We start from the raw sequence: 14,200 nt of genomic DNA on the forward strand, positions 1-14,200 counted from the left end.
TCTTTTCCTTCCTCAAAGTCTCATAAGTTTTTGCCAGGGGATTACAGTGACAAAAGCCCTTAGATTTACATCTGATTATTGCAGCATGGCCACTTTTAGTCTAGTCCAGATTAATAACCTCCATTGGTATTTTTTTTTGCCTATGTATTTTCTATCAAGATATTTCACATCAGGATTTATTTCTAAGATAACAAGAAGACTTCTTGAAAATGCATGGTTTCACAAGTTTATTTTAGAGAAAGAGCAAACCCAAAAGATTTTGTTCTAAAGGATCCTTCTGGGAAAGTAGTATTTAGCATGAAATGAGGACAATTCAGGCTTGCCGTTCAGAAAGGAAATGGTTAGACTCATAGTTCAGCAGATGTTTGGTGAGGGTTGAAATAACGTACTATGTGTTACCACTGCTGGCTCAGTCACAACTAGAAAAAGCAGGCAAAAGTCACAAACATCTTACTGCTTATTCCTTTCTTCATGGAGAACATGATTAAAAAGGTACTGGATAAATTGAAGGTGCAACAGCTTTCATAACAGAAACATGTTTTAAAATAGCATCAGTAGTTCCGCATTAGGCACCAAACAATGATAAAGACAGATGAGTGATCTTTAGCAAGAGAAACTACTTTATTGTATTTATTGTATTTTACTACATTTCATGTTTTAGAATCCTACAAAGATTCTCACTTCTTGGGCAGAAACATCAGTTGGGGAATATTAGCAAAACTTTAATAGTATTTTACAACTTCACTTAGAAACGACTACATTATAAACGAGGTGCTCTACAAGTTTACTTGCTGTTGTGGTTATCGGACACGGTAAATTGCTGTTAGGAGAACATGGCGTGGGGTGCTTTCCAGTACTCTGAGAAAGAAGTAAGCGAAGCTGCTGGACAAAAGTCCAGTGTGGAGGCAGGGACTATCTTCTTGGGTCAGTCATCTCCCCCGCAGATTTTCGCGAGTGTGATTCCATAGTCCCCAGACGTGTCCGACTGCGAAGGACAGAGCCAATGTAGAGAAGAACAGACACAGCATTAAGAATGAGGGCCATACATGAATAACTCCCACCGCATTTGGGTCTTCCCTTCTAGGTGAGATTTGTGATCTGTACTGGTAAATGTATTAGTTAAAAGCCTCTGTAAGTCTGACATCTAGGTACATTGTCAATGGCCAATGAATGAGCTCTGGCTCATGGTGACCCCTTGGCAACAGAATGCACGTTGTTTGATGCTGCATTATCTCACAATCACTTGGTGGTGCTGGAGCCTGTGGTTGTGGTGACTGTTTATTTTGTGTGCCTTCTAAGCTAGGGGGCTCCTCTTTTAGCACTAGGTTGGACAGGACTCTGTAGTGCTCCACAGTTTTTTATTGGCTAATTTTCAGAAGATGACTCCTGGCTTTTCTCCCTTGTCGACCTTAGTCTGGAAGTTCTGCTGAAACCTGTCTACCATGCTCAACACTAGGCATTAGAAATATTGATGGAATAGCTTTCAGCATCATATCAATATGCATGACATTACAGCATGTCAAACCGATAGATGGATGGTAGACAACTCATTATATTCACTCACTGAGTGTGATGATGTTCCAGCCCGGCATCTTCTTTCCAAAGTAACTAAATTTCGCCTGGGGTTTTAAAAACTAAGAATACCTCACTTTCACAATATATTTTAAAACAAAACGTTACAAGAATGATAGTTCTAATAATAGCTAATGTTTATCAAACATTTGTCCTTCAAGATGGCACAAATTATTTGCTCTTAGCTATTAAGAGTTCAAATCCATCCAGTGGTACTGCAGAGAAAAGGGCTGGCAACTTATAGTCCAGCCTGATATCTATGAGGTGATCTAAGATTTACAGGCAATGACTGAAAACTCCTAGGAAGAGTTTTTCTGTGAAATGGGTGGGGTCACCGTGAGTCAGAATTGGCTTGCTATGAGTTTGAAATGGGTATTAACTACTTTAATCCTTATCATGACTTCATGCAACACATCCCACAAGTCATGATGAAACGTGAGGTGAGATCATGCAGAGAGTAAGTGGCAGAGGTAGACGTCAAACCTTGCGGAGCCGGCCCCGGGAAACCACCCCATACAACTCCGTTTTAGAAAGAACGGCATTTTACACCCCAGAGAGCATGTCTCTGAGTGCCTCTCCCCTCGGCTAGCCCAACAGATCATGCTCCAGAAAGGAAGCCACTAAGCCAAACCAAACTCACTACCGTACAGCTGATTCCGACTCATAGTGACCCTGTAAGACAGGGGAGAAATGTCCGTGTGGGTTTCCAAGAATGTAACTCCTGATGGGAATAGAAAGCCTGATTTTTTTTTCTTTCATCCCACATGAAGTTGAGGTTGAAATGATAAAAATATCATGTTTACTTTGCAAAAGACTTCGTTGAAGATGAATTTTGACTTTCAAAATGCATTATCTACAATCCCGACAATATTATTAAATTTTGTGTGTGTAGGTGAATTGGGCAAAGGTTTACAGAGCAGATCAGCTTTCCGGTCAATGATTTGAACACATTATTTTCTTCAAGGGAACACAGGCAGTGAGCAGTTCTAACGACTACATTTTCCTTGGGGAAAGGTGTGCTGGGGAAGTATTGGAGCATGTGCTGATGTATAGAAATGAATGAAGTAAGTTATTAGCCAAGAGGTGGAACATGATTTTCACCAGAAGGCCTACTAAAACTCATGACCCCGAGTTGATTCCGACTTGATTCTATGTAGGATGGGATAGGACTGCCCCTCTCTTGGTTTCTGAGTCTGTCACTCTATATGGGAGTAGACAGTATCATCTTTCTCCAGAAGAGCGGTTGATAGTTTCAAACTGCTGACCTTGTGGTTAGCAGCCCAATGCGTAACCACTATGCCACTAGGTTTCCTAAGGACAACAGGCATTAATAATTATTCTGTCATCTATAAGTTTTAGTTCTTCTTCAGTTCGTTCTCCCAAATCTCGCTCTGTCATATGCTGGCAAATCTACACTACTTCAGCTTTGCATCAGAAGCCACTTCTGAGAAGAGTTGTGAGCAATCATTAGGAGTTTTAACTCAGTACAGAAAATACCTCCAACTAGCCTAACCCGGAACTTATGGAAAATCTGATGTGTGGTAGGCAGTAAACAGACATTTGTCCGTTTCTCCTACCTCTAGCCCTTTCTACCTTCTACAAATATACCTATTCTATTGACATGGCACTTTAGAAATGGTGATCGCACTAAAAAGTTGATATATTTTAACTTACAGCTTCCTAACGAGCTCATTGGAGGAAGTGCTAGGATTGGGAGAATGGTAGAATTCTTACATTCCCTGTGGGAGACCCTGAGTTCAATCCCTGGTCAATGAACCTTATGCATAGTTCTGCACAGAATCTTATACACAGAAGCTTGCATGCTGCTATGATGTAGATCATCTCGACCAAGAGGAGAAAGAAAGGCCTGGAGGCCTATTGATGAAAAATTCAGTCAATGAACACCCTGTGTTTTGCGATGGTCTAATTAAATAACAATCATGAGAATGTCGTAAGACTAGGCAATGTTTCCATTGTGCATGGGTCTGCCAAGAGCCAGCGCTAACCCAAAGGCAGTTAACAATAAGATCATATTAATTTGTATCAAGAAAATATTTCTATCGGGTTTTTTAAAAGTTTTATTTACATACAATATGCAATATAATTCAATAGCTCAATTATATTAAAAAGGGTTGTACAATCGTCACTATAATCCATTTTGGAACATTTTCTTCTTTCTTGTACTCACTGTTGTTAGCTCCCTATTTTCCCTCAACTTCCCCCATCATAATCTCAAGACACCATACATCCAGTTATTGTCTCTATAGATCTACCTATCCTGGATTTCACATACAGGAAAACATTTTTAAACAACACAAAACTAACAACGATAATAAAATGAAACAGATATAAACCTTAATTGACAAGAAGGCAGAAAAATATTAAAAACTAGAACAATTTAAAATGGATCATAAGGGACATCAAATCATAAGGTGCTAAATTTCAACCGCATCTGCAGTAATCCACTTTCTAATGCACTCTGCATGATAGCAAGGCTGTTTACATCCCTGGTCTATGAACAACGGGGATTCACCAAAGGCTTAATCCACATGTATTTCCCCTTCACATTGTTTTTTAAGTAAAACAACTTTAAAATGGGTCCAAAAGGAGATCAAACGATAAGCTATTACATTTTAACCTTAACTACACCTGCCACCATCAACTTTACATTGCTCTCTGTCTGATAACATGGCTATCCACATCCTTGACTCTGATCGCAAGGGATTCATCGGTCAGCTTTCACCTCTTGTCGCTGGTTTTCTTGACTCTCGAGTTCTTAGTCCACACTTTCTCAGGTACGGAGTACTTTTTCTTTTTTTTGTACAGCAAGTTCAAACCCCAAACCAAACTCACTGCCATTGCAACGCTATAGGACAGGGTAGAACTGCTCCTAATGGGTTTCGAAGACTGTCATTACAACCCTATAGGACAGGGTAGAACTGCTCCTGATGGGTTTCTAAGACTGTCATTCTTAAGGGAATAGAAAACCTCATTTTTCTCCCACAGATGGTTTCAAACTGCTGGCCTTGCCGTTAGCAGCTTGATGCACCGCCATCACACACCAGGACACCTGAACAGTATGTCCAGTGCCCACAGTTCCATCAACCCAACAACTGCTTGTAGCCCTTCTCTGGGCCTTCTGTCAGCAGGGTGTAACACACTGTTGCTCTGGCCCTCAGTGAAACTTGCACTTCCCTTCCCAGCTGTCCTCCCGTGCAGCCCCGGTCTTTCTGCCTTCCTTTCTGGCATCCTCGCTATGTTTTATTGGCCCCGCTTTTCTCTCCAGTCTTTAATTGATAGGGATTCCTAAATTCCAATGTAAAGCTATTTTTCTCTTCTCATCTACATGTTCCCCTTGTCCAAGGATGCAATTTGATGATTAATCTTCAAAATATATTTCATATGCCTAACTGCAATCTCTACCAAATTGTTTCAAAGACATCTCAAACTGAACATCAAGCAAAACTAAACTCACTCTCCAAACAGAAAAATACTAAAAACCTGATCTTGCAGGGAATGGCACTGTTGTCTGCTTCCCAAGGTAGAAACCTGCTATTCATCCTCGAAATCTCTCTTGGGTCTAAAATTCAAGATCACAGATAACACACTAAGCCCCTGCAGCTTTAAATCTCTGGACCCCTTCCTCTCTCCTCCCTTTGCATTACCACTAGCCATAAGTTATGGAGGAGGCCTGGCGGTATAATGGTTATGGGTGTTGTGGGCTGCTAACGGAAAGGTGGGCAGTTCAAAACCACCAGCTGCTTCCCAGGTTCTTAGGTTAAAGAGAACATCCTTAGCCATGGACAAAAGGATCCTGCAAGATCTGGTACCTTCAGTCTCAATTTTCATTATGTTTCTTCCCCAAAAGGTTTTTCCCTTTTATATTTCCTTGTGTGGGAATACTCCATATTTATTTCTAATTTTTTGGCTTATAAATGTAGTCCTAAACCTAGTACATTTTTTATTGAATAAATGAAGTACAAATCCCCTGTTCTCAAAGCTTTCTTTCAGCTGCCCACCTACTTCACCAAGCATGATGTCCTTCTCCGAGGATTGATCCCTCCATTCTCTTTTCTAAGGGAGCATTCTTACAAGGTAAGAATACTTCTTACAAGGTAAATGAGTTCATTCTCCTGGCAGTCCGTGGAACATTTCATACTCTCACCAGCAAAGAAAGCATCAATTTTCCCCGTTCCTGTTCAGCTTTGGTGTGCACACGAGGGGAAGGAAAATGCCTCATCTCGGTCGGGTGCATCTGAATCTTCAGGGTGGGTGACATGTTTGTTTTGAACACTTTAAGGGGTCTTTTGCAGCAGACTTGCCAAATGCAACTTTTATTTCTGCTTCCATAGGTATTCCTTGTAGCTACCAGTCAAATGGAACCTTTGACAACTTCAGCATTTTCTGTGTGTATCGTGATGTTGCTCATTGGTCCAGTTGTGACCGTTTTGCTTTCTTCCTTGAGGTGTAGTCCATAATGTCTAATCCATTGGGTCGGTGCTTCACATTCGCGTCACTTTCAGCTCACAAGGTTGCCATCCGCAGATCTCCAATCAGATGCAGTGCTACTCGTGGACAGTCCAAAGGGGGAGATGATTTGTTCAGCATATGTTTTGAATTAGTTTGGTGAAAAAATAAGCCCTAATGCACACCTTTTCAGGTTTCTAACCACGCCTTGTCCCCTCGCTCTGTTCAAAAGACTGCCTCTTGGTATAGGTAAACCCTATGCATAGGTTTACATGATCACAACGAAATGTTCTTTCACTTCTATTCTTTGCGATGTTTTCCATCATCAGTTAGTATCTCCACAAACAGCTTTGCATGGTCAATACAACACAGGCAAATCTCTTTCATGTATTCTCTGCTTTCAGTCAAGATCCATCTGACATCCGTAGTGATAGCCCTCATTCACATCTCTCTTCTCAATCTGGCCCGAGTTCCTGGCAATCCAATAAGGATGTAGTGCTGCAATTGTTTTAAAATTACCTTTATAAAAATTTACTTGCATGTAATAATAGTGATACTGTTCCATCATTTCCATGTTCTGTTGAATCACTTTTCTTGGGAATGGGCTGGAATTTGAACTACTCCAGTCAGTTGGCCAGGTATTTCCGTCCTTCCAACTTCTTAGCCTAGACATGGACCAATTCCTGGTCCAGTTACTCTGTGTTCCTTCCATCTTCTGGTGGATGCTTCCTGTATTGTTCAATATTTTGCCTATAAACTCCCTGCCATTGAGCCCATTCCAACTCACAGTAACCGTATGGGATGGAGCAGAACTGCTTCATAGGGTTTCTGAGGCTGTACATCTTTATGGGAACAAAACATTTCATTTTTCTCCCTCCGAGCCACTGGTGAGTTTGACCCGCCAATCATGGGATCGGCAGCCCAATGCTTAACCCACTGTGCCACCTGGGCTCCATAAAAAATCCCTCATTACTGCAACATGAGACTTGACTTTTATCTTCCGTTCCTTTAGCTTGGGAAATTCCGAGTGGGTTCCTACCGTTTGGTTTGTGACCTCCAGGTTTTTGCACATTTCACCATGATACTTTATTTTGTCTTCTTGAACTTCCCTTCAGCGCCTTTTCTTCAGCAAGCCCTCCATTTGCTTTAACTACTCTACATTCAAGAGCAGATGTTAACGTCTCCTCTGACATCCATTTTGGGCTTTTCTTCCTTTCCTGTCTTTCATGACTTCTTCCTGTGCAGCGCCTTTGATATCATTCCACTACGTGTCTGGTCTTGGGTCACCAGTGTTCAGTGAGTCAAATCGATTCTTGAGCTAGTCTGTAAATTCCTGTAAAATATACTCAAGGTTATACCTTGTCTCTAGAGGACTTGTCTTAATTTTCTTCAGCTTCATTTTGAACTTGTAAACGAGCGATTTGGGTCTGTTGTCCAATCAGGCTGCAGTTTGCTCTGACTGCTGGCATTAAACTTTCTCCCGATCACTTTTGACACATATAGTCAAGTTTGTTCCAGTATTCTACCTGGTGAGGTCCACATGTACAGTTTCTATTTATACTGTTGAAAAATGATATTCCCAGTGTACAAGTTAGTGGTCTTGCAAATTTCTCTCATGTAATCCATAGTATAATTTTTATCGCCAACGTCATAGTTTCTGATGTATAATTATAATTAATATCATAGGTAATAATTACCGGTCCTTGTTTCCAAATCTTGCATTCTAATCATCAGTAATTCTCAATGCATCTTTACTACATGTTTGATCAATTTCAGACAGAAAATGTTGGAAACCTCTTCCATTTCTCTGTTTTAGCATTCGTGTTTGGGGTATGAATTTGAATAATAGTTGCATTGATAGGATTCCTTTTTTGGTGTGGGGATATGACCCTATCGCCGAGGGAATTGTATTCAAGGAATGCAACACACTCTCTCTCTTTTTTAAATCATTTTATTAGGGGCTCATCCAACTCTTATCATAATCCATACACACATCAATTGTGTAAAGCACATTTGTACATTCATTGGCCTCATCATTCTCAAAACATTTCCTCTCCACTTAAACCCCCGGCATTAGGTCCTCATTTTTCCCCTCTCTCCCCGCTCCCCCTTCCCTCATGAGCCCTTGATAGTTTATAAATTGTTATTTTGTCATAGCTTGCCCTGTCCGACGTCTCCCTTCACCCACTTTTTGAAACACTCTTTCTATTCACTCCTGGAACAGTGGACCATATGATTGAGCCACAGGATCAGTCCTTTTCAGGTAGGATATAAATCTTTATGCATTCCATTTAACTTTTTACTTTCTATTTTCCTACATTCGTAATTTGTACAGTTCACGGTCCAGTTATCAATGGATGTTTGCCGCTGGTTTTGTTTTCTCACTGAGTTCTATCGCATCAGAAAATGCAGATCTGGGAAGTTTTGCTCTATGTATGGCGTCAAGGTTGACTACGTTGAACAGGAAGCTCTTCTTCATACTTGAGTCTTTCCCAACTCGATGAGCTCATCGTTCAGCACAGCACCAGACAATGTTCCAGCGCTATTCCTAAAGTTCTTACGGGCCAGTTTTTATAAATAGGCTGACATACCATTTCTGCTTGTCTGCCTTACGGTGAAAGCTTTATTGAAACCTGTCTACTATGGAAGCTGATATTTGAAATATTGGTGGCACAGTTTCCATTACCACAGCAACAAGCAGGCTACCACAGTATGACAAACTGACAAACATCACATGTTACTCCATGTCAGCGTGTGTTACTTTTGGAGTGAAACTGATAATTACATTATAAGGATTTTTGTTCAGTTAAGGTGTAGGAGAGCCATGGGAAGTCACTGTACTGGTACACACCATTTTCAATAATGGAACTGCTGTTCTCTAAATTCTAGTATCGAATGATAGGTTGCTTAATGTTATTCTCCTCCAATTGTTTTATGTATGCCGACCTCAAGTGCTCACATAAATCATGAGTTCATTGAGGATGGTGTTCTAGAGCCTGCAATTATGCTAGTTATTTTTTGGGTAAGTATTTAATTTGTTGATCAGAAAACTCTAAATATAGTTTTATTAAAACTTTCTATTACGACTCTACTGAGTTGTTAGAGAAACACATTTTTCCACTTGTTTTCTTCTCCTCCTCCTCCTCCTCCTCCTCCTCTTCCCCACAAATCAACACTTGAACAGGCAAATGCCAGGTGTGGTAGTTACATAATCTGGTGTCAATTTGAGACTTGATAGGATTGAGAGTGAAGGGGTATAGTCTTGCCATCTGGATAATAGCCAATGGGGCCTCTGTGTGGGCATGGCCTTCTCCTGAGAATTCTGGGAATTCCTGGATTTCCTCCTGGGAGGTGGGAGATCAACTCCCTACTGACTCCCTTGGAGACTCTGTCTCTGCTCACTCCCTGCGAAAGATCCCTGAGGAGAAGCCGTATGGATCTACCCTGATGCGAACAGAGCTCTGAAGCTGGAGAAGCCTGGTAGAGACCCCCACTAGTGCTGAGATATTACCACGCCGCTGGATTCACAAGATTTCCAACCCACTAGCTTCTGATCCTCCTGCATACAGCATCATTGCGTGAATTTGAAGAGGACTTTACAGATTGGTATCGAACATGTGGGCTAATAATAGACTTATGGACTTGATCTGGACTGGGCTGGGACATTTTCTCAATATTCAACTGCTCTTCTTTATAAACCTCTTTCTAATACACACGAGTCTCTTTGGATTTGCTTCTCTACTCTGCCCAGAACAACACACCCAGCCAAAAAAGAAGGAAGGAAAAGGAAGAACCAAAGGACAGAAGCACATCCAAAAGGCATCTCCGCCCCTGGAGGAATGGAATTTAACCACCTGGAAGATCCTCGTTCTCATCACCAGCAAACCCGTAACAAAAGTACTCAACAATGTCAGTTAGGCGGCAGAAATGATGAGACCTCATCTTGTTCCAAGCTAGAAATGAAACTCAGCCATGGGTTTTTTTTTCTTTATATCAAAATACGCAGAAGTGTTTTCTAATATAATAAGCCTCAATTATCCGGATCATTGGGGGACAGAGAGCTTCTTGTTAACGTAGTGTTCTGTTTGCTGCGGGTGAGCCAAAGGCCCTCTTTGTGTCCCATCCTTGTTACTGACAATCTTCATACATGAATGAGTCTAGTTGCTGCCTTAGTGAGTACAACATGGTTAAAGCTATTGAACGTTCCTCTGATGATGGAAGCTACTGTAATGCGGATCCATTCAAATAGAATTGAGTGTGTTCAGTGGACCAAATCTGTGCCAAGCCCGAGAGCAAATCTCAGTTTCCTTTGTGAGTAAGTTCTTGTTTCAATTCATGGGTTTATATGAACCTCTCGTTCTGGAATCGTTTTGCATAAGAACAACCACTTAGGTTAATTTTTCTGAGTAGTTCTAGTTAACTGAGCTACGTTTATTCATTCAAAACTATTTGTGACAGGAACCCATCACCTGCCTATCAGTTTGTCACACTATGATGTGACATTGCTGTGATGCTAAAATCTATGTCACAGGTATTTCAAATACCAGCAAGGTCACTCAAGGTGAATGATTTCAGCAGAACACCTAGACTAAGACGGACTATAAAATAAGCCTTTGGGACCTTATTTGTTGATGAGGCATGACTCAAAATGAAAAGAAACAGCTGCAAAAATCCATAAAAAATATAATGTGTAATGTATGAACTATGAATCTAGGGAAATTGGAAATCATCAAACATGAAATAAAATGCATGAAGATCAATGTCCTAGACATTAATGAGCTGAAATAGAATGGTATTGGCCATTTTGAATCAGAAAATTATATGGTTTCCTATGCTGGGGATGAAGAATGACATTGCATTCTCACATTCATTGTTAAAAAAGAACATTTCAAGACATGTACTGAAGTTCAATGCTGACTGTGATAGGATTACGTCTATGTACAAAGAAGTCTGGTTAATACAACTATTATTCAAATTTACACATCAAACAGTAAAGTCAATAATGAAGAAACTGAAGACTTCTAATAGCTTCTTCCTTTTGAAATTGATCTAACATGTGATCTAGATGTATTGATAGTTATTGGCAACTGGAATGTGAAAATTGGAAGCCAAGAGGAAAGGGCAGTAGTGGGAAAATATAGTCTTGGTGATAGATACAAAGGCTGGAGATCACAGGATAGAATTTTGCAAGACCGACAACTTCTTCATTGCAAGTATCTTTTGTCAACAACAAAAGTAAGGAATTTGCTAGCTGGACTACACAAGAATCAAATTCACTACCTCTGTGAGAAGAGACAACGGAGAAGCTCAGAATCAGCAGCGAAAACCAGGCCAGGGGCTGACTGTGGAACAGACTATCGATTGCTCATATGTAAGTATAGGTTGAAGCTAAGGAAAATTAAAACAAGTCCTTGAGAGCCAAAATATGGCCTTGAGTATATCCTACCTTAATGTTGAGCACACCTCAAGAACAGATTTGGTGAACTGGATACTAATGAGAGAAGACTTGGCGAGTCTGGGATGACATCAAGAACATACATAAGGAAGCATAAGGTCACTAAAAGATAAGAAAGAAAGATCAAAGAAGATGTTGGAAGAGACACTAAAACTTACTCATAGAGAAACCAAAGCAAATACAAGAAAAAATGAATTAAAAGAGCTGAATACAACAGGGCAGCTGAGAAGGCAACAGAAGTATTGGAATAAATGTGCAAAGAGCTGGAGCTCAAAGGGAAGAGTATGCTTACAATACCTCAAGCTGAAAGAAGGAAAGAAAAAGAAATTCAAGCCTCAAGTTGCAATATTAAAAGATTCTATGGGTAAATGTTCTTCCCCTTTGGGTTTCTAACTCTAGGTCTTTGCACATTTCATTATACTTGGTCTACTCAAGATGCACTTTGGAATTGTCTATTCAGTTATTTGACATCATCAGTTCTTCCATTTGCCTTAACTGCTCTATGATTGAGGGCAAGTTTTACAATCTCTTCAGACACACACTTTGATATCTACTTTCTTTCTTACCCTTTGAATGGCCTTTTGCTTTCTTCATGTCTGGGTTCTTGATGTCACGCCACAGATCATCAGTCTTCTGTCACTAGTGTTAAATGCATCAAATCTGGCCTTGAGATATTAGAAATTCAGTTCGAATATACTCAAGGTCATATTTTGTCTCTGTGGACTTCATTTAATTTTCATCCGTTTGCATATGAGCAATTGATGGGAAAACACAAAAGCATATTTCAAACGGAAGGAACTCAAGAAAAAAAATCAAACCTCGCGTTGCAGCATAGAAAGGCTTAAGGGGCATAATATTGAATGATACAGAAACATCAAAAGAAGATGGAAAGAATACACAGAGTCACTGTACCTAAAAGAACTAGTGGGCATTCAACCATTTTAAGAGGTGGTGTATAAGCAAGAACCAATGGTACCGAGGGAAGAACTTGAAGCTGCAGTGAAAGCATTAGCCACAATGCGGCTCCAGGAATTTATGAGCTATCAATTGAAATATTTCAACAAGCGGGTGAAGCACTAGGAACACTCACTCACCTATGCAAAGAAATTTGGAAGACAGTTACTTGGTCAACTGACTGGAAGAGATAAGCATTTGTGCCCATTTCTAAGAAAGTTGAACCAACAGAATGCTCAAAGAGTAAAACAATACCATTAATATCACATGCAAGTACAATTTAGCTCAAGATTGTCCAGCAACAGTTGCAGCAGTACATTGACAAGGAACTACCAGAGATTCAGGCTGGATTCATAAAAGGAACTAGAACAAGTGATATCATTGCTGATGTCAGATGGATATTTGCTCAAGGAAAGAATACCAGAAAGGCGTTTAGTTAACTATGCGACAGCATTTGACTGTGTGGACCATCACAAACTATAGATAGGCTTGAGAAGAATGGAAATTCCTGAACACCACATTGTGCTCATGTGGAGCCTGTACATTGATCAAGAGGAAGTTGTGCAGACATAACGCCATGGTTTAGCACCAGGACAGGTGTGCACCGGGGATATATCCTCTCAACATACTTGTTCAAACTGCATGCTGAGCAGGTCATCAGAGAGCTATAGTATATGAAGAAGAATAGAGCATTAGGATCAGAGGAAAGGTTATTAACCTGTTATAGATAGATGACAAAACTTTGCTTACTGATAGTAAGGAGGACTTGAAGCATTTGCTGATGAAAGTCAAGGATTGCAGTTTGCAGTATTGATGACAACTTAATGCAAAGAAAACTTTAAAATCCTCACAACTGGGTCAATAGGCAGTATCATGTAATTGGAGAAAGGAATGAAGTTGTCAAGGATTTTGTCTAGCTTGGATCCACAATCAATGTCCATGGAAGCAGTAGGCAAGAAATCAAACAGCGCATTGCACTGGGTAAATCTGCTGCACAAGACCTCGTTAACATGTTGAAAAACAGTGAGATTAATTTGAGGACTAAGGGGCACCTGACCCAAAGCATGGGCTTTTCAGTCTCCTCTTATGCATGTGAAACTGAATAAGGGAGATCGCAGAAGAATCGTTGCATTTGGATGGAATATGGTGCTTGGGAAGAATGTTGAAAATACCATGAACTGCCACAAGAACAAACAGATCTGTCTTGGAAGAAGTACAGCCAGATGCTCTTTAGAGCCAAGGACGGCAAGACTTCATCTCATCTACTTTGAACGCACTGTCAGGATAGACCAGGCCTTGGAAAAGGACATCGTGCTTGGTAAAGTGGAGGGACAGCAGAAAAGAGGAAGACCTTCAACAAGAGAGTTGGACACTCAAGATGGAAAACCCTCAACAGGATGACTCCGACAATGGGTTAAAACATAATTGCGAGGATGGCTTGCAGGACCGAGTGATGTTTTGTTCTGTTGTATAAGGTCACTATGAGTCAGATCTGGAGAGCACCTAACAATAACAACAACAACAACCAGGAACTTTCTCAAGATGTGGCAGAAAGTCCCAAACCAACATTTGATCCTTGGTGATGGTGGCCTCCATGATGAGCAGGGCCAGAGTGACCATTCCACTTGTTCTGGATGAGGCTGGGGTACCAAGCCAAGGCTCTCTAGTGGCCACTGGCTCACGTGGCACTTTCACACCAGCCCACACTCGTTTCTTAGGGGCTTCCGAGGGTTACTGCCAGGATCCACATGG

General features: G+C 40.7%; 1 protein-coding gene across 4 annotated transcripts in view; it reads right to left on the bottom strand.

Moving 5' to 3' along the window:
- Positions 1-597: 597 nt before the first annotated feature.
- ANXA3 (annexin A3) overlaps positions 598-14,200 on the bottom strand; it is a 91,271-nt gene continuing 77,668 nt past the window's right edge. For all 4 annotated transcript variants that reach the window (XM_045284315.1, XM_045284313.1, XM_045284314.1 and 1 more), the window contains one exon: positions 598-985. In XM_045284315.1, coding sequence (XP_045140250.1) covers positions 926-985 — 60 coding nt within the window. In that variant the 3' untranslated portion in view covers positions 598-925. The remainder of the gene's footprint in view (positions 986-14,200) is intronic.

The sequence above is a fragment of the Echinops telfairi genome, unplaced genomic scaffold (genome assembly GCF_000313985.2).
Source record: "Echinops telfairi isolate 266 unplaced genomic scaffold, ASM31398v2 ScPeMD7_7468;HRSCAF=8506_0, whole genome shotgun sequence".
Taxonomy (NCBI): domain Eukaryota; kingdom Metazoa; phylum Chordata; class Mammalia; order Afrosoricida; family Tenrecidae; genus Echinops; species Echinops telfairi.